Here is a 22,097-nt window from a genome sequence, read left to right as displayed (position 1 = left end):
GGATTGGTTTATCACAGGATACTAACTGCCATGATGAAAACCAGAAGGGACCTACCTCAGTTGGGTTTAACCAAGCTCTGGTATCATGTGGATTCTCTGCAGTTTTCAGGGCACACACAAGCATGCGGGTGATTGCCTCTTCTACCCGGGCTTGGTGGTCCTCTTCCTAAATCAAGGTTAAAAAAAAGACACATTTTTTCATTTGTCTCTGTGTCTCATTGCTTAAAACAGAGTAGAGTCTCTTAATTGTGTTCTGTTCTCTCATTAACATAAGTTTTGTTACTGAAGGAATATGTTGTTGGCAGACCACAATTTTTATGTATTCACTCTCCTCTGCCATCTAGAAGAGTTTTAGAATATTTCACCAACCAAATATAAGTGTGTATCCTGTCTATAAGACATAGACCTTAAGTATGAACCACCTTGCGATTTTTTCCCCAATATTTTCCATTCTCTGACATGTTTAAAGTTAAAAAAAAAAAGTATTACATACAAAGGAATAATCCCTGTAGAGCAGTGGTCCCCAACCTTTTTGGCACCAGGACTGGTTTCATGGAAGACAGTTTTTCCATGGGATGTGGGGGGTGGATTGGTTCAGGCAGTAACATGAGCAATGGTTCAGGCGGTAATGTGAGCGATGGGGAGCGATGGGGAGCGGCAGATGAAGTTTTGCTCACTTGTCCGCTGCTCACCTTCTGCTGTGCGGCCCGGTTCCTAACAGGGCGTGGACCAGTATCGGTCCGCAGCCCAGGGGTTGGGGACCCCTGCTATAGAGGATCATTTTGATAAGCTAATTTCTTGAGGAACGGGAAATAATTATAATAAACATTCTTGGCCACAAGAATGAGATGACCAAATATCTAAATAAGTTTTTTTAAAGAGACAATAAGTATAAACTATGGCATTAATGATAAATTACATTATATATATATGTGTGTATATATATGTAAAATTTTCTTTTTTTGGCAATCTTTTTTTTTTATCTTGGCCACGCTGTGTGGCTTGTGGGATATTAGCTCCCCAACCAGGGACTGAACCCAGGCCCTCAGCAATGAAAGCAAAGAGTCCTAACCACTGGACTGCCAGGGAATTCCTAGTCATAAATTACATTAAAATCAATAATTTTGTTCATCAAAAGATACCATAAAGGAAAAAACAAGCCAGATGTCTGTAACGTATATAAGTGATAGGAGATGAATATGCAGAATATATAAAGAATCTGCACACATCAATAAGACAAATGACCTAATTTTTTTTAAATGGGCAAAAGGCATGAAGACAAACATGTCAAAAAAAGAACAATTATAAGGTTAAAAACACAAGAAAATAGGCTTAGCTTCATTCATAATCAGGGAAATGCAAATCAAGAAACCCATGAAACTGGCAAAAGAGGGTCTGATAATTCCAGATGGTGGAGAAATGTGCTTGACAGAAATCTTGCTGATGGTGGGAAAACATACAGGCGTTATTTTATAAACTCGAGTACTGTGTACCCTACAGACCAGCAACTCCACTCCTAGATATATACATATATACATATTCTCTAGAGAAACTCTTGCACATGTGTACAAGAATATTCTATTTATAAAAGCAAAAGAAATTGGAAACAACCCTAATATCCATCAACAGAAAAATGAATCAAATTGTAGTACATTAACACAAGAGGATATTATATCATGGTGAAAATGAATGACCAGCTACGTGTGACAACACAGATGAATCTTAGAAACATAATATTAAATTAAAAAAAAGAAAGCAAATCCCCAGGATGAGATACCACTTCACACTAGGAAGGCTATAATAAGCCAGATAACGACAAGTGTTGGTGAAGATATGGAGAAATCAGAATCTTCACAAATTGCTGGTGGGAATGTAAATAGTACAGCTGCTTTGGAAAACAGCCTGGCAATTCCCCAAAGGTTAAATGTAGAGTTACCAGACGGTTAATTTTATAAGTTAACTTGGCTAGGCTATGGCGACCAACTGTCTAGTCAAACACTAGTCTAGTGTTTGTCACTGTGAAGTTTGTCACTGTCAAAATATTTCATAGATGCGATTAACATTTATAATCAGCTGACTTTAGGTAAAAGGAGATTATCCTCAATAACGTGGGTGGACCTCATCCAATCAGTTGAAGGCCATAGGAGTAAAATTTAAGGTTTTCTGGAGAAGAGATTCTGCCTCAAGATTGCAACAGAAATCCTGAGTGAGCTTCCAGCCTGCCAACCTGTTCTACAGATTTTGGACTCCAGACTGCAATTTTAACTCTTGTCTGAATTACCAGCCTGTTGGCCTGCCTTGGCTGATGTACCATATGACCCAGCAACTACACTCCTAGGTACATACCAAGAGAAATGAAAGCATACATCCACACAAAAACTTGTACATGAATGTTAACAGTAGCATTATTCATAATAACCAAAAGTAGACACAACCCAGACGTCCATCAATTGATTAGTGGATAAACAAAATGTGGTATATCTGTACAATAAAAAATTTTTTAGCCATTAAAAAAAAGGAATGAAGTACTGATACATGCTACTACATGGATGATTCTTGAAAACATTATGCTGAATGAAAGACGCCAGCCATAAAAGGTGTCCCCTTCAAACAGTTAAAACAGAAAAAAAAATTCTGTATAGTTTTAGAAGTAATGGGTATGGTTACAAGCAGGCAGATGACAGCTCCACAATGGAATGAGCTATCTTGGGAGGCAAAGCATCTGTAAAGCTATTGTAGACGTGACTTTGGCACTGGGAGTGGAAGTGAACTCCATGCACTCTACCTTGATATTTGCTCTGATTCCAATACAGCGTGCTGCAAGCAGAATTTCTTTCTTTCTTTTTTTTCATGTATAGTATTTTTAAAAGTTTATTTTATACAGCAGTTTCTTATTAGTTATCTATTTTAAACATATTAGTGTATATATGTCAATCCCAATCTCCCAATTCATCCCCCCACTCCCCACCCGCCTGCTTTCCCCTCTTGGTGTCCATATGTTTGTTCTCTATATCTGTGTCTCTATTTCTGCCTTGCAAACCGGTTCAGCTGTACCATGTTTCTAGATTTCACATATATGCATGAATATACAATATTTGTTTTTCTCTTTCTGATTTACTTCACTCTGTATGACAGTCTCTAGATCCATCCACGTCTCTACAACTGACCCAATTTCATTCTGTTTTATGGCTGAGTAATATTCTATTGTATATATGTACCACATCTTCTTTATCCATTTGTCAGTTGATGGGCATTTAGGTTGATTCCATGATCTGGCTATTGTAAATAGTGCTGCAATGAACATTGGGGTGCATGTGTCTTTTTGAATTATGTTTTTCTCTGGGTATATGCCCTGTAGTGGGATTGCTGGGTCATATGGTAGTTCTATTTTTACTTTTTTAAGGAACCTCCATACTGTTCTCCATAGTGGCTGTATCAATTTACATTCCCACCAACAGTGCAAGAGGGTTCCCTTTTCTCCACACCCTCTCCAGCATTTGTTGTTTGTAGATATCCTGATGAAGCCCATTCTAACCGGTGTGAGGTGATACCTCATTGTAGTTTTGATTTGCATTTCTCTAATAATTAGTGATGTTGAGCATCTTTTCATGTGCCTCTTGGCCATCTGTATGTCTTCTTTGGAGAAAAGTCTATTTAGGTCTTCTGCCCATTTTTGGATTAGGTTGTTTGTTTTTTCACTATTGAGCTGCATGAGCTGTTATATATTTTGGAGATTAATCCTTTGTCCGTTGATTCGTTTGCAACTATTTTCTCCCATTCTGAGGGTTGTCTTTTTGTCTTGTTTATAGTTTCCTTTGCTGTGCAAAGCTTTTAAGTTTCATTAGTTCCCATTTGTTTATTTTTGTTTTTCTTTCCATTACTCTAGGAGGTGGGTCAAAAAAGATCTTGCTGTGATTTATGTCAAAGAGTGTTCTGCTTCTGTTTTCCTCTAAGAGTTCCATAGTGTCTGGTCTTAAATTAGGTCTTTAATCCATTTGGAGTTTATTTCTGTGTATGGTGTCAGGGAGTATTCTAATTTCATTCTTTTACATGTAGCTGTCCAGTTTTCCCAGCATTACTTATTGAAGAGACTGTCTTTTCTCCATTGTTTATCCTTGCCTCCTTTGTCATAGATTAGTTGACCATAGATATGTGGGTTTATCTCTGGGCTTTCTATCTTGTTCCATTGATCTATATTTCTGTTTTCAGGCCAGTACCATATTGTCTTGATTACTATAGATTTGTAGTATAGTCTGAAGTCAGGGAGTCTGATTCCTCCAGCTCTGCTTTTTTCCCTCAAGACTGTTTTGGCTATTCGGGGTCTTTTGTGTCTCCATACAAATTTTAAGATTTGTTGTTCTAGTTCTGTAAAAAATGCCATTGGTAATTTGATAGGGATTGCATTGAATCTGTAGATTGCTTTGGGTAGTATAGTCATTTTCACGATATTGATTCTTCCAATCCAAGAACATGGTGTATCTCTCCATCTGTCTGTGTCATCTTTGATTTCTTTCATCAGTGTCTTACAGTTTTCTGAGTATAGGTCTTTTACCTCCTTAGGTAGGTTTATTCCTAGGTATTTTATTCTTTTTGTTGCAATGGTGAATGGGATTGTTTCCTTAATTTCTCTTTCTGATCTTGCATTGTTAGTGTATAGGAATGCAAGAGATTTCTGTGCATTAATTTTGTATCCTGCGACTTTACCAAGTTCATTGATTAGCTCTAGTAGTTTTCTGGTGGCATCTTTAGGATTGTCTATGTATAGTATCATGTCATCTGCAAACAGTGACAGTTTGACTTCTTCTATTCCAATTTGTATTCCTGTTATTTCTTTTTCTTCTCTGATTGCCATGGCTAGGACTTCCAAAACTGTGTTGAATACTAGTGGTGAGAGTGGACATCCTTGTCTTGTTCCTGATCTTAGAAGAAATGCTTTCAGTTTTTCACCATTGAGAATGATGTTTGCTGTGGGTTTGTCGTATATGGCCTTTATTATGTTGAGGTAGGTTCCCTCCTATGCCCACTTCCTGGAGAGTTTTTATCATAAATGGGTGTTGAATTTTGTCAAAAGCTTTTTCTGCATCTGTTGAGATGATCATATGGTTTTAATTCTTCAATCTGTTAATATGGTGTATCACATTGATTGATTTGCATATATTGAAGAATCCTTGCATCCCTGGGATAAATCTCACTTGATTGTGGTGTATGAGCCTTTTAATGTGTTGTTGGATTCTGTTTGCTAGTATTTTGTTGAGGATTTTTGCATCTATATTCATCAGTGATATTGGTCTGTAATTTTCTTTTTTTGTAGTATCTTTGTCTGGTTTTGGTATCAGGGTGATGGTGGCCTCATAGAATGAGTTTGGGAGAGTTCCTTCCTCTGCAATTTTTTGGAAGAGTTTGAGAAGGATGGGTGTTAGCGCTTCTCTAAATGTTTGATAGAATTCACCTGTGAAGCCATCTGGTCCTGGACTTTTGTTTGTTGGAAGATTTTTAATCACAGTTTCAATTTCATTACTTGTGATTGGTCTGTTCATAGTTTCTATTTCTTCCTGGTTCAGTCTTGGAAGGTTACACCTTTCTAAGAATTTGTCCATTTCTTCCAGGTTGTCCATATTATTGGCATAGAGTTGCTTGTAGTAGTCTCTTAGGATGCTTTGTATTTCTGCGGTGTCCGTTGTAACTTCCCCTTTTTCATTCCTAATTTTATTGATTTGAGTCCTCTCCCTCTTTTTCTTGATGAGTCTGGCTAAAGGTTTATCAATTTTGTTTATCTTCTCCAAGAACCAGCTTTTAGTTTTATTGATCTTTGCTATTGTTTTCTTTGTTTCTATTTCATTTATTTCTGCTCTGATCTTTATATTTCTTCCCTTGTACTAACTTTGGGTTTTGTTTGTAGTTCTTTCTCTAGTTCTTTAAGGTGTAAGGTTAGATTGTTTATTTGAGATTTTTCTTGTTTCTTGAGGTAGGACTGTATTGCTATAAACTTCCCTCTTAGAACTGCTTTTGCTGCATCCCATAGGTTTTGGATTGCCATGTTTTCATTGTCATTTGTCTCTAGGTATTTTTTGATTTCTTCAGTGATCTCTTGGTTATTTAGTAATGTATTGTATAGCCTCCATGTGTTTGTGTTTTTTATGTTTTTTTCCCTATAATTTATTTCTAATCTCATAGCGCTGTGATCAGAAAAGATGCTTGATATGATTTCAATTTTCTTAAATTTACTGAGGCTTGATTTGTGACCCAAGATGTGATCTATCCTGGAGAATGTTCCATGCACACTTGAGAAGAAAGTGTAATCTGCTGTTTTTGGATAGAATGTCCTATAAATATCAATTAAATCTATCTGGTCTATTGTGTCATTTAAAGCTTTTGTTTCCTTATTAATTTTCTGTCTGTATGATCTGTCCATTGTTGTAAGTGAGGTGTTAAAGTCCTCCACTATTATTGTGTTGCTGTCAATTTCCTCTGTTATAGCTGTTAGCATTTGCCTTATGTATTGAGGCGCTCCTACGTTGGGTGCATATATATTTATAATTGTTATGTCTTCTTCTTGGATTGACCCCTTGATCATTATGGAGTGTCCTTCCCTGTCTCTTGTAACATTCTTTATTTTAAAGTCTATTTTATCTGATATGAGTATTGCTACTCCCGCTTTCTTTTGATTTCCATTTGAATGGAATATCTTTTTCCATCCCCTCACTTTCAGTCTGTATGTGTCCCTAGATCTGAAGTGGGTCTCTTGTAGACAGCATATACACAGGTCTTGTTTTTGTATCCATTCAGCAAGCCTGTGTCTTTTGGTTGGAGCATTTAATCTGTTCACGTTTAAGGTAATTATCAATATGTATGTTCCTATTACCATTTTCTTAATTGTTTTGGGTTTGTTTTTATGGGTTCTTTTCTTCTCTTGTGTTTCCCACTTAGAGAAGTTCCTTTAGCATTTGTTGTAGAGCTGGTTTGGTGGTGCTGAATTCTCTTAGCTTTTGCTTGTCTGCAAAGCTTTTCCTTTCTCCGTCGAATCTGAATGAGATCCTTGCTGGGTAGAATAATCTACAATATGGTTGTAGGTTCTTTCCTTTCATCACTTTAAATATATCGTGCTACTCCCTTCTGGCTTGTAGAGTTTCTGCTGAGAAATCAGCTGTTAACCTGATGGGAGTTCTCTTATGTGTTATTTGTCGATTTTCCCTTGCTGCTTTCAGTAATTTTTCTTTGTCTTTAATTTTTGCCAATTTGATTACTATGTGTCTCGGTGTGTTTCTCCTTGGGTTTCTCCTACCTGGGACTCTCTGCGCTTCCTGGATTTGGGTGGCTATTTCCTTTCCCATGTTAGGGAAGTTTTTGACTATAATCCCTTCAAATATTTTCTCGGGTCCTTTCTCTCTCTCTTCACCTTCTGGGACCCCTATAATGCAAATGTTGTTGCATTTAATGTTGTCCCAGAGGTCTCTTAGGCTGTCTTCATTTCTTTTCATTCTTTTTTTCTTTATTCTGTTCCCGGCTGTGAATTCCACCAATCTGTCTTCCAGGTCACTTATCTGTTCTTCTGCCTCAGTTATTCTGCTATTGATTCCTTCTAGTGTATTCTTCATTTCAGTTATTGTATTGTTCATCTCTGTTTGTTTGTTCTTTAATTCTTCTAGGTCTTTGTTAAACATTTCTTGCATCATCTCAATCTTTGCCTCCATTCTTTTTCCAAGGTACTGGATCATCTTCACTATCATTATTCTGAATTCTTTTTCTGGAAGGTTGCCTATCTCCACTTCATTTAGTTGTTTTTCTGGGGTTTTATCTTGTTCCTTCATCTGGTACATAGCCCTCTGCCTTTTCATTTTGTCTTTCTGTGAATGTGGTTTTCATTCCACAGGCTGCAGGATTGTAGCTCTTCTTGCTTCTCTATATATGTGTTTAATTTTAATTTTGATTCAGTGTTCTGTGGATAATTTTAATTAACACTTGAAGATGGTTTGAGGTATAGCAAATTAAGCCATTCACTTTGATGCTTGGATTTCATGGTTTCCAATCCCTGGAGTGCCTTCAGAGTTGGAGAAGCTGGCCTGCAGTGGCTCTCCTTCTGCGCTGCACCTAGTATTTTTTATTTAATATGTATAAGACCATGCGCTAAAGAACAGTATGTTGACTACCCTTAGAGACAAAGAAATCTTATCTTTAAAAAAATGTAAACATTAATAACATATTTCAGATAATGGGCACAAAAATGATTCAGCTGAGATGTCCACTTCTGGCTGTGATAGAGTAACAGTAACTTCATTACTTTCCTACCATAAACAACTGGAAAACTAGACAAATACATATTATTAAAAGATTTCAGAAATTGGACTACAGGCAACATAAAAATGTGATCTCTGAGAAAAAGAAAATAAATGACTTAAGTACTATAATTGACCAACTTCTTTTCAGAGGGACATTCTGAACACTGGAGCAGAAAGGGGGATACCAAGCAAGGCAATCAGTTAAGCAGAATTTCTAACTGTAAGTCTATTGATCTCCCATTATACTTCTCATCCAAGGGTTACAACTCTTTTCTAAGCCACACAGTAGAGCTTCCTGTTACAGTATTCCTTATGCTCCCCCTGTGCCAAAGCCCTTCCCATTATCTAAGGACAAGAAAAGTCTGAGTGAGGGGAGGATGCAGCAGCCAAAGAGAGGAGAGAGATGCAATCAAGGTTTTGGGTACAGGAGAGCAGAGATGCATTCAAGGCCTCAGGTTAACGAGGGCACAGGTGCAGTCAAAGCCTCTGGTTAAAGCATACAAAGATGCAATGACACCTCAGGTGGAAGAGACAGACTTGAGCCATAAGAGTAGCCATTCTAATTGCCAAGTAGAGCAAGGCAACCACCAGGATTAAGCACAGCATATTTGAGGGGAAAAGCCTTTGGGAGAAATAAAATGATAACACCTAGCACTGAAAGACTGCTCTGAGAAAATGTGTAAGTCAGGACTGAGAATTCTGCAATTATTAATGAGGACCCTGAACCAAGAAGCAGGTATTTCCAGCCCAGATGGTGTGGGATGGGACTGGCAACATGGGACACACGTGGCAGATCCAGCCAGGCCCAACATGATTCTCCTAATAACACCGGTCAAGGGAGAAGACCCGGCACACCAACATCAGGGCCCATTTTGTGCCCTTAAAAGAAAGAGAATGGTGTGTCACAAAAATCCTATTTCCAACCTCACTATCCATCAACAGAGCGCAGAATACATAAATTATGGCACGGCAAAACAAAGTAACACTGGAGTGTTGGTGAAAATTAATCACCAAGTTCTATAGACAGGCAACTGTATATCTTAAAAGCAGGGAGATTACATTTGTTAGAAAAAAAAAATACCAGCTCAATCCATGAGTTTATACTGACAGTGACAGGATCAATGGATTCCACATAATGCCACCAGTGTCTGGGGACAAACAGAACCTGAAAACCAAACAAAAAATGGTTAGCACAAGAACAGAACATTTTATTTTTATGTCAGAATCAGATCTTAAATGAAGTTGCTAAGGAAAAAAAATGAATTCAAATGAATTTATACTAATATTGTAATAGGAAAGGGAAACAAGAAAAAAAAACCCACAATCCTTTTATTCCTTTTCTTAAATTAACAAGTTTGCATGTTCTTACAAAGGATATTACTAGCTTCTCCAGTCTCTACTCTCCTTTATCCTGGACCTTCTCTGTCTGCATCCAAATCTTAGTAAAGGATTCTGAGATTGTAACTTTTCCTCCTTTCCATCACATAATGGTTGTATGAGTTCTGAGAAAGGGCAGAGGTAAACACATAGGACATAGTTTCTGCCTTCTCACAGTCTAAAGTCTAGCCAATGAAAAAATAATATATAGAAAAGTGGTAAATCGGAGGAGTGGACACCGGTGCTAGAGACCTTCAGAGGTGAGAGAAGCAGGCATGAACTAGGGAGGTTAGGGGCAACCTGGATGGAGGAAGTGTGATTTGAACCAGGACTAAGAGAGAATGAGGACATGCCAGGAGGGAGAAGTGGGCAAGGGAGGTGGGACTGTCGAGGGACAGCAAGTAGGCCTGTCTTACTACTGCAGAAGGAGTATAGGGGAATAAAGTGGGGAATCAGGTTAGGGCCCGTGGAGGGCCCTGAGTTCAGAATAAAGAATCTGGATTTTGTCCTGTAGGCATTTTGAGTTGCTGAGAAGTTCTGAGTAGGGGGATGGTTAAAACAGTGACATTGTGGGAGAGTCTGGGAAGGACAGGAGATTCTTGCAATGGTCCAATTATTAAATTAAGTGTTAAGATTTAAATAGGAAGATATAGCAAACGAAAGCAATGGGCAGAGTCAAGAAGGACTGCATTTATCCAGAGTCATTACAAGAGTCTGTGGAAGGTTGAGTACAGCAGATGGAGATGATCTGAAGCTTCTGGGCTTCGGATTTAGGAAAATGGTGGCACTTGCTATGGACAAGGTGGAGATGGGAAGAGAGCTCCTTTTAAGAGAACTGGGCACTAAAAACGTCCACTTCAGCCACTGGATTTAGTCATTAGGAGGTCATGAATGTCCTATCATAGAGTATACTTTCAAGTAAAGTGGTAAGAGAGCCAGTTTACGGTGGATTCAGGAAACAGCATGATGTAAGGAAAACTGATACAATAGACAGAAATACTCATTCGAATTTGGCTATTAAAATAGAAGAAAAAAAGAATTAGCAGCCACTTCACACCCACTAGAATGGCTATAGTTGTAGTAATATAATAATAATAAAGGAAAATAACAAGTGTTGGTGAGGATGTCAAGAAATTAGAACCCTCATAAATTGCTGGTGGGAATGTAAAATGGTGCAGCTGCTGTGCAGAAGTTTGGCAATTCCCCCAAAAGTTAAAAAACACAGAGTTATCATATGACTCAGCAATTCCACCCTTACGTATATACCCAAGAGAACTGAAAACATATGCTCATACAAAAACTTGTACTCAAATGTTTATAGCAGCATTATTCATAATAACCAAAAAGTGGAAACAACCCAAATATCCATCAGCTGTTTAACAGATAAATAAAATGTATATCCACATAATGGAATATATTCAGCCATAAAAAAGAATGAAGTGCTGTTAACATTCTACAGCCTGGATGAACCTTGAGGATATTATGCGACGTGAAAAAAGCCGGACACGAAAGTCCACAGACTGTACAACTGCACTTATGTGAAATGTCCAGAATAGGTAAATCTATACAGAAAGAAAACAGAGAAGTGGTTGTCAAGGGCTGGGGGGGATAAGTGAATGGGGAATGACTGCTGATGGGTTGAGGAAACTTAGTCAAATCGTTCGAGCTGGAGCACTCGCGTGTAAAGGCAGCAGGAAGAGCCAGTGAGAAGGGAGCACAAGAAGGAACACAGGCAGGTCAGAGGGATAATCAAGGGAATAAAATCTCCTTAAGAGACTAAGAAAACCTCGCAAATGTTAATAAAATATCAGACAGCAAATGCCAGTGTTGTAAAGGTGATATTCCCCACTGGGTAGCAGCACTAAGTACTAAACCTTTGGAAATGTTTCAGAGACAGTCAGTTACAAAAGTAACATCCATTCTTGCTTAAAAGCAAATCATTCTCAACAAATATTATATGGTATCACTTATATGTGGAATCTAAAAAGTGATACAAATGAATCTATATACAGAACAGAAACAGACTCACATACATAGAAAACAAACTTACGATTATCATGTTTGGTTATGGAGAAAGGGGTAACTTAGGAGTGGGGGATTAACAGACACAAAGTACTATACATAAAATAGATATGCAACAAGGATTTACTGTATAGCACAGGGAACTATATTCAATATCTTGCAATAAATTATAATGGAAAATAATCTGAAAAAATATATATAACTGAATCATTTTGCTGTACACCAAAAACTAACACAATATTGTAAATCAACTATACTTCAATTAAAACAAACAAACAAAAATCCCTAAATCGTTCTTAGTTCAATCTGCCTTTGTTGGCCCACTAACTGGATGCATTCGAACCTGTGTTTGTATGTCTGGATTTTATCGTGGTTGAACAGATATTAATTGTGAATAAATGTTCCAGAAATGTTCAAGTACTCATGCCTTGACACCTTCTCTTAACCTGAATAAAAATAACTGAGCTTTTGGATCTTCCTCCACAGGCCATTCTCCTCTTCACCAGCAGGAGGAGCTGTGTTCCCTCCTCCCATCTCCCTCCCATGACCTGTGAAGCAGGGATTGTGCGTGAAGCCTACAGCTGGGGAAGCTACGTTCCAATAGCAGAGCAGCAGGGAAGGAACCATTGTCATTTGTATTGGTAGGGAGGCACGTGGCATAAAGACTTGAAAGAAGTTATAGCTGGGGTGTCCACTGACAGGTCACCAATGTTTTAAAGCTCCCATTACCTGTCCGGGGCTCAGGGTAACCATGTGTCTTCGAGCCTTCCAGAACTGAGGAAAACGTTTTAAATCAGGATTGACAACATTGATTTTACTGAACACACTAGATTCTTCATAAGGGATTCTAGTTGGATAAAGGAAAGGAGTATCTTCAGGAGGAAAGAGATGCCATCTTTTCCTAGTTAAAAAAATAAGATACAAGTTAGTACTCTAAACTTGAGACAAAACATGTAAGAAGGCAGCAGCTAAGTGCTCATTTTCACTCATTTTCATTCAATCCATAAAGGAATACAGGAGCCACCTCAGGGGTCACCTGGCCCATCTCTCACTCGGGGCTGGAATCTCCTCTGCAGACACCTGGTAAAGGAAGGGCAGCAACCAGTGGGTATCTCATGATGCCCTGAGCAGCCTATTTGCAGGGACAGGAGCTACTTTGTAAGATCATTCTTTCTTATCTCAAACCAAAGTCAGCCTCCTCATAAACTGTTTCCATCCCTGAGTCTAGAGCTCCCCAGAATAATCTCTACCCTTTGAAATCTCTGTATTCTTCTCTTATACAGAGTAACCATTCATCCAGAGTAACTACCCACCAAATAGTTTCCAGACTTCTCCCTATTGGGGTTGTAAATTCCTTAACCTAAACATTTGTTAAGTTGATCCATTAAGGAAGAGAAATGCACGAATGATGCCACACAACTAAAAAGTAGTATAATATAGGAATTTTCAAAAAGAAAACTGTAAAATGTTTCAGTCACTTTAAAATTTTTTGAAAAATGAAAGTGATAAACCTTAACTCATAAAACACTAGACACACCAATACTTTGAGCCAACAGAGGGAGGACATCTGAAGCAAAGGAGGGAGAAGTGTGAAAAAGGAAGAGACACAGACAGAAATACAGATGGGGAAGCAAAGAGAGAGGGAAAAGAACCTAGTTCTGAGACAAGCCCTAAAGCCCTCTAGTGACCCCTGGCAGTTACAGAGGGGCTATCATGTCCTTTCAAAAGAGCTGCCTGCTCTTCTCAAACTAGGAAATATAAAGTCTTATTTTGCCTTAGAGATGATAAAGCTGCTCCCTCCCACTGGACCTATGACTAGTTTGGGAGAATTTTTGGCATTTAGGATGTTTAGAATGTTAGAGCTGGAAGGACCCTTAAGAGATCATCAGTCTAATCTTTTTTTTTTTTTTTTTAAAGATTGATTGATTGATTGATTGATTGATTGCTATGTTGGGTCTTCGTTTCTGTGCGAGGGCTTTCTCCAGTTGTGGCGAGCGGGGACCACTCTTCATCACGGTGCGCGGGCCTCTCACTGTCGCGGCCTCTCTTGTTGCGGAGCACAGGCTCCAGACGCGCAGGCTCAGTAGTTGTGGCTCACGGGCCTAGTTGCTCCGCGGCATGTGGGATCTTCCCAGACCAGGGCTCGAACCCGTGTTCCCTGCATTAGCAGGCAGACTCTCAACCACTGCGCCACCAGGGAAGCCCCATCAGTCTAATCTTACATTCAAAGAAGTGGAAGAGGGAGCCAGGGTTTGCTCAGTGTCATTCACTGGGCTGGTGTGAGTGGTGGACCCAGTACTAGGTCACAGATCTCCAGACCCCTGCACTACAGCTGTGTTTCCCAAAGGAACAGCCACGATGATAACCATCCCATACAATTTGCTCTGCTAGGTTTAAAATGTAATATATATGCATCCTTGTGTTCTTAATCAGAAAAGGTAGTCAATCATCATGTCATCCCTGGCTCAAAACCCTCTTGGTTCTGATGCTGAAAGAACAGAGAATAAGCAGTATTTGCCTGGGCATTAAGACCCTCAGGCTCCACCTTGCCTTTCCTACTAATCCCTCTGTCTCTAATGCACAACTTACACGGACAACTCACTGGGCCCTCTATATACCCCACGCTTTCCTGGGGCTCTGCTCATGCGGGTCCCTTTGCTCCTCCCACCTGTGTCTTTTGAACATTCACCCACCCTTCGAAACCCATCCCAAATGGCAGCTCCCCTCTGAAATCTTCCCTAATCTTTCCAACAGGAACATTTTCTCTTCTACTTCTCAGTTCCATGGCTCTACGAAACCTTCCTCAAGGGCGTGTTCATTCTGCCTAGATATATCACAGCAATCCGTGGGCTTCCCTGCACCCTAACTGTACATACACTCTCTTAGGGCAGAGAAGTGTCTTACTTGTTCACCTCTGTTGCTACTGTAACACGTGGTATCTGCACGGCAGGATACTCAATAAATACTTACTGAATAGTTAGTTATTTTATTACTCCAGAGCTATATGAGGCCAGAAAATATGGTCTACGACAAAGTTAAAGTAAAGCTATATTAATTTTATATCACAGAAGGAACCCAGGTATTTTTTGGTAATGTTTTTCCAGCTGAATTTCTTTGGCTTATTTCTCCACTCAGAACACACGGAAAGCAGCTGCTTGAAATGATGTCCTCTCTAACCAAGTTTAAGGTTCAGACTATTAACTCCATAAGGGCAGGGACCAGGCACACTTGATTCACTGCTGCAACCATAGTGCATTAATAATGCACCTAGACGTTCTAGGCTGCTTAATAAAGACCTGAGGAATCCAGGAGGAACTATCTCATACAGTTTTATAGTTTTCAAAGTACTTCACACGTGGGGGGAGCAGTTCAAGATGGCAGCAGAGGAAGACCCTGAACTTACCTCCTCCCACAGACACAAAAAAATACACATGTACATATAGACCAGTTCCCTCTGAAAAGAACCTGAGAACTAGATGAACACCTGCTCCACAATAAAGAATAAAAAGGACTAACTACATCGAGATGGGCAGGAGAGGCAGAGAGACGCTCCTGTCAAAACCCCCAGCCCTGGCGCAGTGGCACACAACAGGAAGGGACCTCACCAGACAAGGGCTTCTCCCGGGAAGTGAGGGGCTGGCAGCCCACGTCAGGAGCCCCGGCCCCTGGGATCTATACCACAGAGATGAGCCCCCCTAACAGCTGGCTTAGGAAACCAACAGGACAGATGTCTAAGGGTCCCCAAGTGCTACACGAAACTGAGACTCCCCTCGTAAAGGGTTCACATACATCTCACTTGCCCCAAACCCTAGCAAAACAACAGCAGTTTGAAAAGTGTTGAGACTGTACGTGAAGGAAAGTCATTTAGAATCTGAGAGTACTCACCGAAGGGGTGGGAAATGATGGAAATGCTCCCCCGGGATGGAAGCACCGGCAGACGCCACTGTTGTGCTCCCCACCTAACCTGCGGGCACAGGTGGGCAAGCTCGGATGCAGGGGCGAGCAACTGTGGCTCTACCCTGCCACAATGCTGAAGCCAGAGCGCTCCGGTGACCAGAGCACTTCCCCAGCCCTGGCGCAGGCAGGTGGGCACAAATGGTCCCAGCATTCTCCTGCTCCCTAGCTAAAGTCTGTGAGTGTGGGAGGCTGCAACACACCCCTGCCCCGTGGCTGGGGCTGGTGAGCATGAGTAGTCACAGCGTTCTCCTGCTCCTGAAAAGCCAGCACACGTGCACGGACAAGGCAATCTCATGCTGCACTGCCGAAGCCTGCGGGCGCGAGCGGTCATCGTTTTCCCACTGCTCTCCTAAAACAAGAGAGCAAGTCCCACCCCCTACACTCTACAGCTACTAATGCAGACGCTTACATTATAGAGCTAAGCAGACAACTGTCTAGCTGAACTGGGAGTGTACTCCTAGAGTTCTAGGATCAGCTTTCTGACAGTAATCCTGACCATGGCTGAGAGACACAACACACAGAAACCACCATCTATACTGTTCCCCTTATTTCACAAAGGAGGAGACTGAACCAGAGGTTAAGAGATCTGCCCTGGTCATGAGGCAGGCTGATAGGATGGAGCAGCGAGTCCTGCCCTCTACCCGACACTCATTCCTCTTCCTGTGCAACACACAAAGACACACACACACACACACACACACTCTCTTTCTCTCTCCCTCATGCATGTGCATGCACATGTGCATTACCTTCCTTGTACCTGGAATACTAGGTTGCAACCATAGGTGTCCAGATGACAGGGTGTATGGGCCCCCGTGGAGCCGATCCACAACGTACTTTCCTGTCCATTTCTTCCAGGAAACCCAAAGTCAGACCATATCACATCCTGTTTTGAAAATAAAGTCACAGACCATCAAGAACCAACCAACTCTGTTGTATAGGAGTGTTACACATTTTCACTTACACATCTGGTTTTGGGCACTTGGAACACTCTCTTACAGAAATCGCTATAGATGGAAGAGGTTAGGTTTCCAGAGCAATTCAAGAAGTCTTTTTAACCAATAACATATCTGAATAACCCCACTAATAGTAGTTATTCAACAAATATTTACTGTCTGCCTATAACATGCCTGGCACTCTTCTAGAGCATGTGATGAATCAATGCACAAAATAGACAAAAACGCCCACCCAGAGGTTGGAGACCAACAATGAGATATGAACTTTGTTCTTTTCCCTTCCTCTCTTCAGTGAGACGTATAGCAGATTGCTAACCTATCAACTTAACCACTAAATAAAACGACCATCAATCATCCTGCCCCAGGGATTTGGCTATAGGAGCCCCCCCCTTGAAACTGCCAGCCCTATGGCTGCCTAAGAAATCCCTCTGGCTTCAAAATCCTCTTTCCCCAGCTGACAAGGGCATTCTTAGCTATGCACTAAGGATGGCTGTACAGACTCATTCTTGGAACCCTCCCTTTAATGCTGCAATTCTCTCTGGTCCCTATACTTGCTGCCTGCAGAGGCTCTGGAATAACTGTACTTTTTGTAGAAACTGTAAATCTTGCTTCAATTTTTCACGTCCTTCCATGAACAGAGTGTACCATAAACTGCCTACCTTTTTTAATATCTCATTCTGAATTTTATTCAGAGAGATAACGTGCCCAGCTAAGACACATCCGTTTTCCAGCCTGCCTTGCAGTTCAGTGGGGCCATGAAACTAAATTCTAACCATTAAGCAGAAGTTGTTGGATGGGACTTCTGGGAGAGTTCCTTAAAAGACAGGCAGAGAGGGCTTCCCTGGTGGTGCAGTGGTTGAGAATCTGCCTGCTAATGCAGGGGACACGGGTTCGAGCCCTGGTCTGGGAAGATCCCACATGCCACGGAGCAGCTGGGCCCGTGAGCCACAATTGCTGAGCCTGCGCGTCTGGAGCCTGTGCCCCGCGACGAGAGGGGCCGCGATAGAGAAAGGCCCGCGCACCGCGATGAAGAGCGGTCCCCGCACCGCGATGAAGAGTGGCCCCCGCTTGCCGCAACTGGAGAAAGCCCTCGCACGAACCGAAGACCCAACACAGCCAAAAATAAATAAATAAATAAATAAATAAATAAATAAATAAATAAGAAAATCCTTTAAAAAAAAAAAAAAAAGACAGGCAGAGAGCTGGGAGTACATTTTTGTCCTTCCTTCCTCCTTTCTGAAATACAGTGTGATGGCTCTCTTGGAATACAAGATGGCTTTGAGGATGAAAGCCACATGCTAAAGACAGAGTAGAAAGACAGGAAGAAGCTGGGTTCTTTGGGATGACAAAGCCTCCATTCCAGCCCCAGCCAGCGTACCTCCAAACTTTCCTTAGGTGAGGAAAAAATTCACCATTATGCGTTTAGTTAGGCAATTTCCATTCTGGGATTTCTGTTACAAGCAACTAAGCCTAACCCAAATTGATTCAGGAGGTTAACCCATGGAACCTTGTCTTTCCCCAATAATCTCATTCTGTCAGAGCCTTTATCTTGGGTTTGCAGTTATGCTAGTCCTAAACCCTGTATCAGAGAAACATATCCTTGAAGAAATACGCCTGTAGACACTTTGGGGTGGAAGTAGGGAGAGTTTCATGGTACTATTCTTTGAGCATATTATAAATATAGTAGGCTTCCCCAGGCTAGCCTGGAGAACTAACCACCAAGATCTGCACTGTTCCTCCAGGAAAAAAAAAAAAAAAAGTTCTGAGTCCAAACAATTGATATACAAATAAAATGTGTAGAACACAAGCAATGAAAATTATAAAAGACAGCAAAAGAGTAAAAAGAACCAAAAGGTCTTGATAATCAACTCTTTAATTAAAAAATAAGACCACCGTTATTATGGAAGTGCTAATGTAGGGCTGCGGTACTGTAATTTAGTAGTCCATTAGATACTCTAGTGGTTAGGGGTAATTCTAGAAGAAGACAATATCACATGTTACCCCAGTACTTAAAGGAATTAACCAGGAATTCAGTCCTGTTTTTTCATCCTCCCCCACATCCAACCCCAATGGTTTCCTATCAGCCCCAATTCCTGGCCTCTTCCCAGACGTATTCTGGGAAATTTATCTGCAGTTTAAATACACCTAAGAGAGGGACTTCCTTAATGGCGCAGTGATTAAGACTCCACGCTCTCAACGCAGGGGGCGCGGGTTCAATCCCTGGTCAGGGAACTAGATCCCACATGCATGCCGCAACTAAGAGTTTGCATCCTACAACTAAGGAGCCAGCGAGCCACAACTAAGGAGCCCTCGAGCTGCAACTAAGGAGCTCGCCTGCCGCAACTAAGACCCAGCGCAACCAAGTTAATTTTTAAAAAACTATTAAAAAAAAAAGAGAGACACCTAAGAGAAGAGGGAGGGAAATAACACACTACAGCGTTTCAAGACCAAATATGGCACAGTTTCTGTACAGAGTGAGAGTTATAAGCAAAATTCATCATTTACTCATAGCTGAAAACTGGCTGGCCAAAGAATATGAACTTGGTTTATAACAAAAAAGTAGTACAGATACTTTATTCTCCTCTTTCCTTTGGATGGTTCTGCCTTGTCATGATGTCCTGAACATAATATGTAATTTATAAATAATAATGGTTTTATTTCTTGTGTACATAGAATGATCATATTTCCCAATAAAAAAAAAACCAGGACATAAAGGATGACAACGCACATTTTGCTACCTGTGAAGATAACAGTTGGGGAGAAACTGCTTGAATACCAAAATAAGGAAATATTTAGAAACAATATTTTTTCCACTGCCTAGTTTTCTTTTTAAATTAATTTCACTGAGGTAAAATTTATATACAATAAAACGTACCCATTTTAGACTACAGTTCAACAAGTTTTGACAAATGTATATATTGGAATAATCACCACCATGATCAAAATATAGAATACTTCTACTACCCCAAAAAGTTCCCTCTTACTCCTGTGCTTTCAATCTGCCTGCCTCTACTCTCAGCCCCAAGCAACCACCGATCTACTTTCTGTTATCCCAATATTTTGAAACTGGATTCCTTTAAGTACACATAACAGCAATGAGGATGAGTTTTAAAAATTGCTTGGGCTTCCCTGGTGGCGCAGTGGTTGAGAATCTGCCTGCCAATGCAGGGGACACGGGTTCGAGCCCTGGTCTGGGAAGATCCCACATGCCGCGGAGCAACTGGGCCCATGAGCCACGATTACTGAGCCTGCGCGTCTGGAGCCTGTGCTCCGCAACAAGAGAGGCCGCGATAGTGAGAGGCCCGCGATAGTGAAAGGCCCGCGCACCGCAATGAAGAGTGGCCCCCGCTTGCCACAACTAGAGAAAGCCCTAGCACAGAAACGAAGACCCAACACAGCAAAAATAAATAAATAAATAAATTTTAAAATTGCTTAATAAAATTGTCTCCAACATTTTAAATAAGAGAATCTAAAAATCTGGTTGTAATTTTAAAAGTTCAAGAAAATGTATATGCTTCAATCTTCTTGATTATACATAATATTCTAAAACTATTACAATCATTTAAATGATAAAATAATGTCAGAAAAAGTACTAAAGTGTAATAGCACATTTTACACTTTTCTGTCTTAAGGCTTGGCTCCACATTCATCTTTAAACTCCCACGGGAGCCAAGTCTTTTATTCAAGTTGGCATCCCCGGTACCTAACACAGCACAACGAATGTTCAAAAGTTGCTGAGTTACTGATCTAGGTGACTAGATCTAATTTTATGCTGAAACTGAGTTGCTCCTAAACCTGTTCCAATTAACAAGTTAAATAATTGTTGCAGACTCAAACACCATTTAAAAAATGCTGTACAAGCAACCAAATCTTCCATAATTTTACAGGTTTTTTTTTTTTAATTTATTTTTGGCTGCATTGGATCTTCGTTGCTGCGTGTGGGCTTTCTCTAGTTGCGGCGAGTGGGGGCCACTCTTCCTTGAGGTGCACGGGCTTCTCATTGCAGTGGCTTCTCTTGTCTCAGAGCACGGGCTCTAGGCGCACAGGCTTCAGTAGTTGTGGCACGTGGGCTCAGTAGTTGTGGCTCGCAGGCTCTAGAGCGCAGGCTCAGCAGTTGTGGCACACGGGCTTAGTTGCTCCGCGGCATGTGGGATCTTCCCGGACCAGGGCTCGAACCCATGTCCCTTGCATTGGCAGGTGGATTCTAAACCACTGCGCCACCAGGGAAGCCCAATTTTACGGTTTTAACCAAAGAACTTAAGAAAAACTGGTAAGATACTGATAATACAGAATAGTGGCTTTTTTTTTAAGCCTACCATTACCAGAAAATAATTCATTCTTAATTTGTTCACCACTAAAAAATGGTATATTTTGAGTTGGAGTGTTCTCAGAGCCTAGATTTGGTGTGAGCTAGTGTAAGCTCTAGGCTCTGAGAATACCCCAATTCGAAACTATTTGTTCTTTTACCGGGCTGTTTGGGTGACTTGTGGTCATGGTTAATTGGAGTCTATCACGTTAAAAGTTGTCTCATTCTATTTATTCTCCATGCCTAGATCATACACACAGGAAAACTGAATATACATAACACTGTAATGAACTTACATCTGAATAAAAAAAGAAAAAAAACCCGACAAAAATGGAACTTTAAAACAGTATAATTAACTATAATTACTACGTAAAACTTATAAAGGATAAATACTTCAAACAGCCCCTTAAATGAACATTATAAATCAGCAAGTACTTAAGGCCCTTTTCTCCTTGAAAAAATTACCTCAGGGAACAAACAGAAAAGAGGTAGTTAACTCTACCCACAGATAGGCTTGGATAAATACCCAAATTCTTACATTCCAATTTGCCTCATCAGAAAGCATCATGGGCCATCAAACCCCTTTAAACATTACTAAACCACCTGGCTCATTTCAACATACTCTCATAAGTATGTTATAAAGCCCAAGACAGGCTAGAACTAACCTTCCATGTGCTGCATTTTGAGATTCTGTGTCCTGGTGACTTAACAAGGCTCCTGTCTCTCAGCAGCCAACCTGAATCACAACATAAAATGGAATCTACCTGGGAAATGTTCTTGGGGCAAATCCCTTTTGCTATATGTTGATTCTTAATAGCTTCAATTACGATGATACTTACAGATGATTATAAAATGTAACACCTGTCGTTCTTACCTAATAAGTCAGAGATAAAGAAATTTTATGGTACTGTCACAAATTCCCTACCTTCCTCACGAAGCAGAGAACAAAATGCTCCAAATAGATGCTTTACTTAGATCAATGATATAATGTATAGCTAAAAAAAATAACGAGGCCAATTTCATTTGAAATATATGAAAGTCAGTTAAGTGTCAAAATCATAATTTTTGGCCACCTTTAAGGCTACAGGATATTTTCCAACAATACTACTATATTTACCAGTGTATTTATCAGTATATATAAATATTACATATTTATCACTGAATGAATTTAAGTAGAAGCTGTTAAGTAAAAACTTATAAAACTCG

General features: G+C 40.4%; 1 protein-coding gene across 6 annotated transcripts in view; it reads right to left on the bottom strand.

The window, feature by feature from the left end:
- The window catches only part of HSPBAP1 (HSPB1 associated protein 1), a 52,210-nt gene that overhangs the window by 3,519 nt on the left and 26,594 nt on the right, over positions 1-22,097 (bottom strand). For 3 of the 6 annotated variants that reach the window (XM_007175629.3, XM_007175626.3, XM_007175628.3), the window contains 4 exons: positions 16,379-16,515; positions 12,405-12,576; positions 9,358-9,441; positions 56-166 (listed from right to left, as the gene is read on the bottom strand). In XM_007175629.3, the coding sequence (XP_007175691.1) occupies positions 56-166; positions 9,358-9,441; positions 12,405-12,576; positions 16,379-16,515 (504 nt within the window). The remainder of the gene's footprint in view (positions 1-55; positions 167-9,357; positions 9,442-12,404; positions 12,577-16,378; positions 16,516-22,097) is intronic. The other 3 variants (XM_007175627.3, XM_028164878.2, XM_057545418.1) reach the window with 2 other exon arrangements.

This window comes from Balaenoptera acutorostrata, chromosome 4, assembly GCF_949987535.1.
Source record: "Balaenoptera acutorostrata chromosome 4, mBalAcu1.1, whole genome shotgun sequence".
Classification (NCBI taxonomy): domain Eukaryota; kingdom Metazoa; phylum Chordata; class Mammalia; order Artiodactyla; family Balaenopteridae; genus Balaenoptera; species Balaenoptera acutorostrata.
The sequence above is the reverse complement of the archived record's forward strand: the minus strand, read 5'-3'. Positions and strand labels throughout refer to the sequence as shown.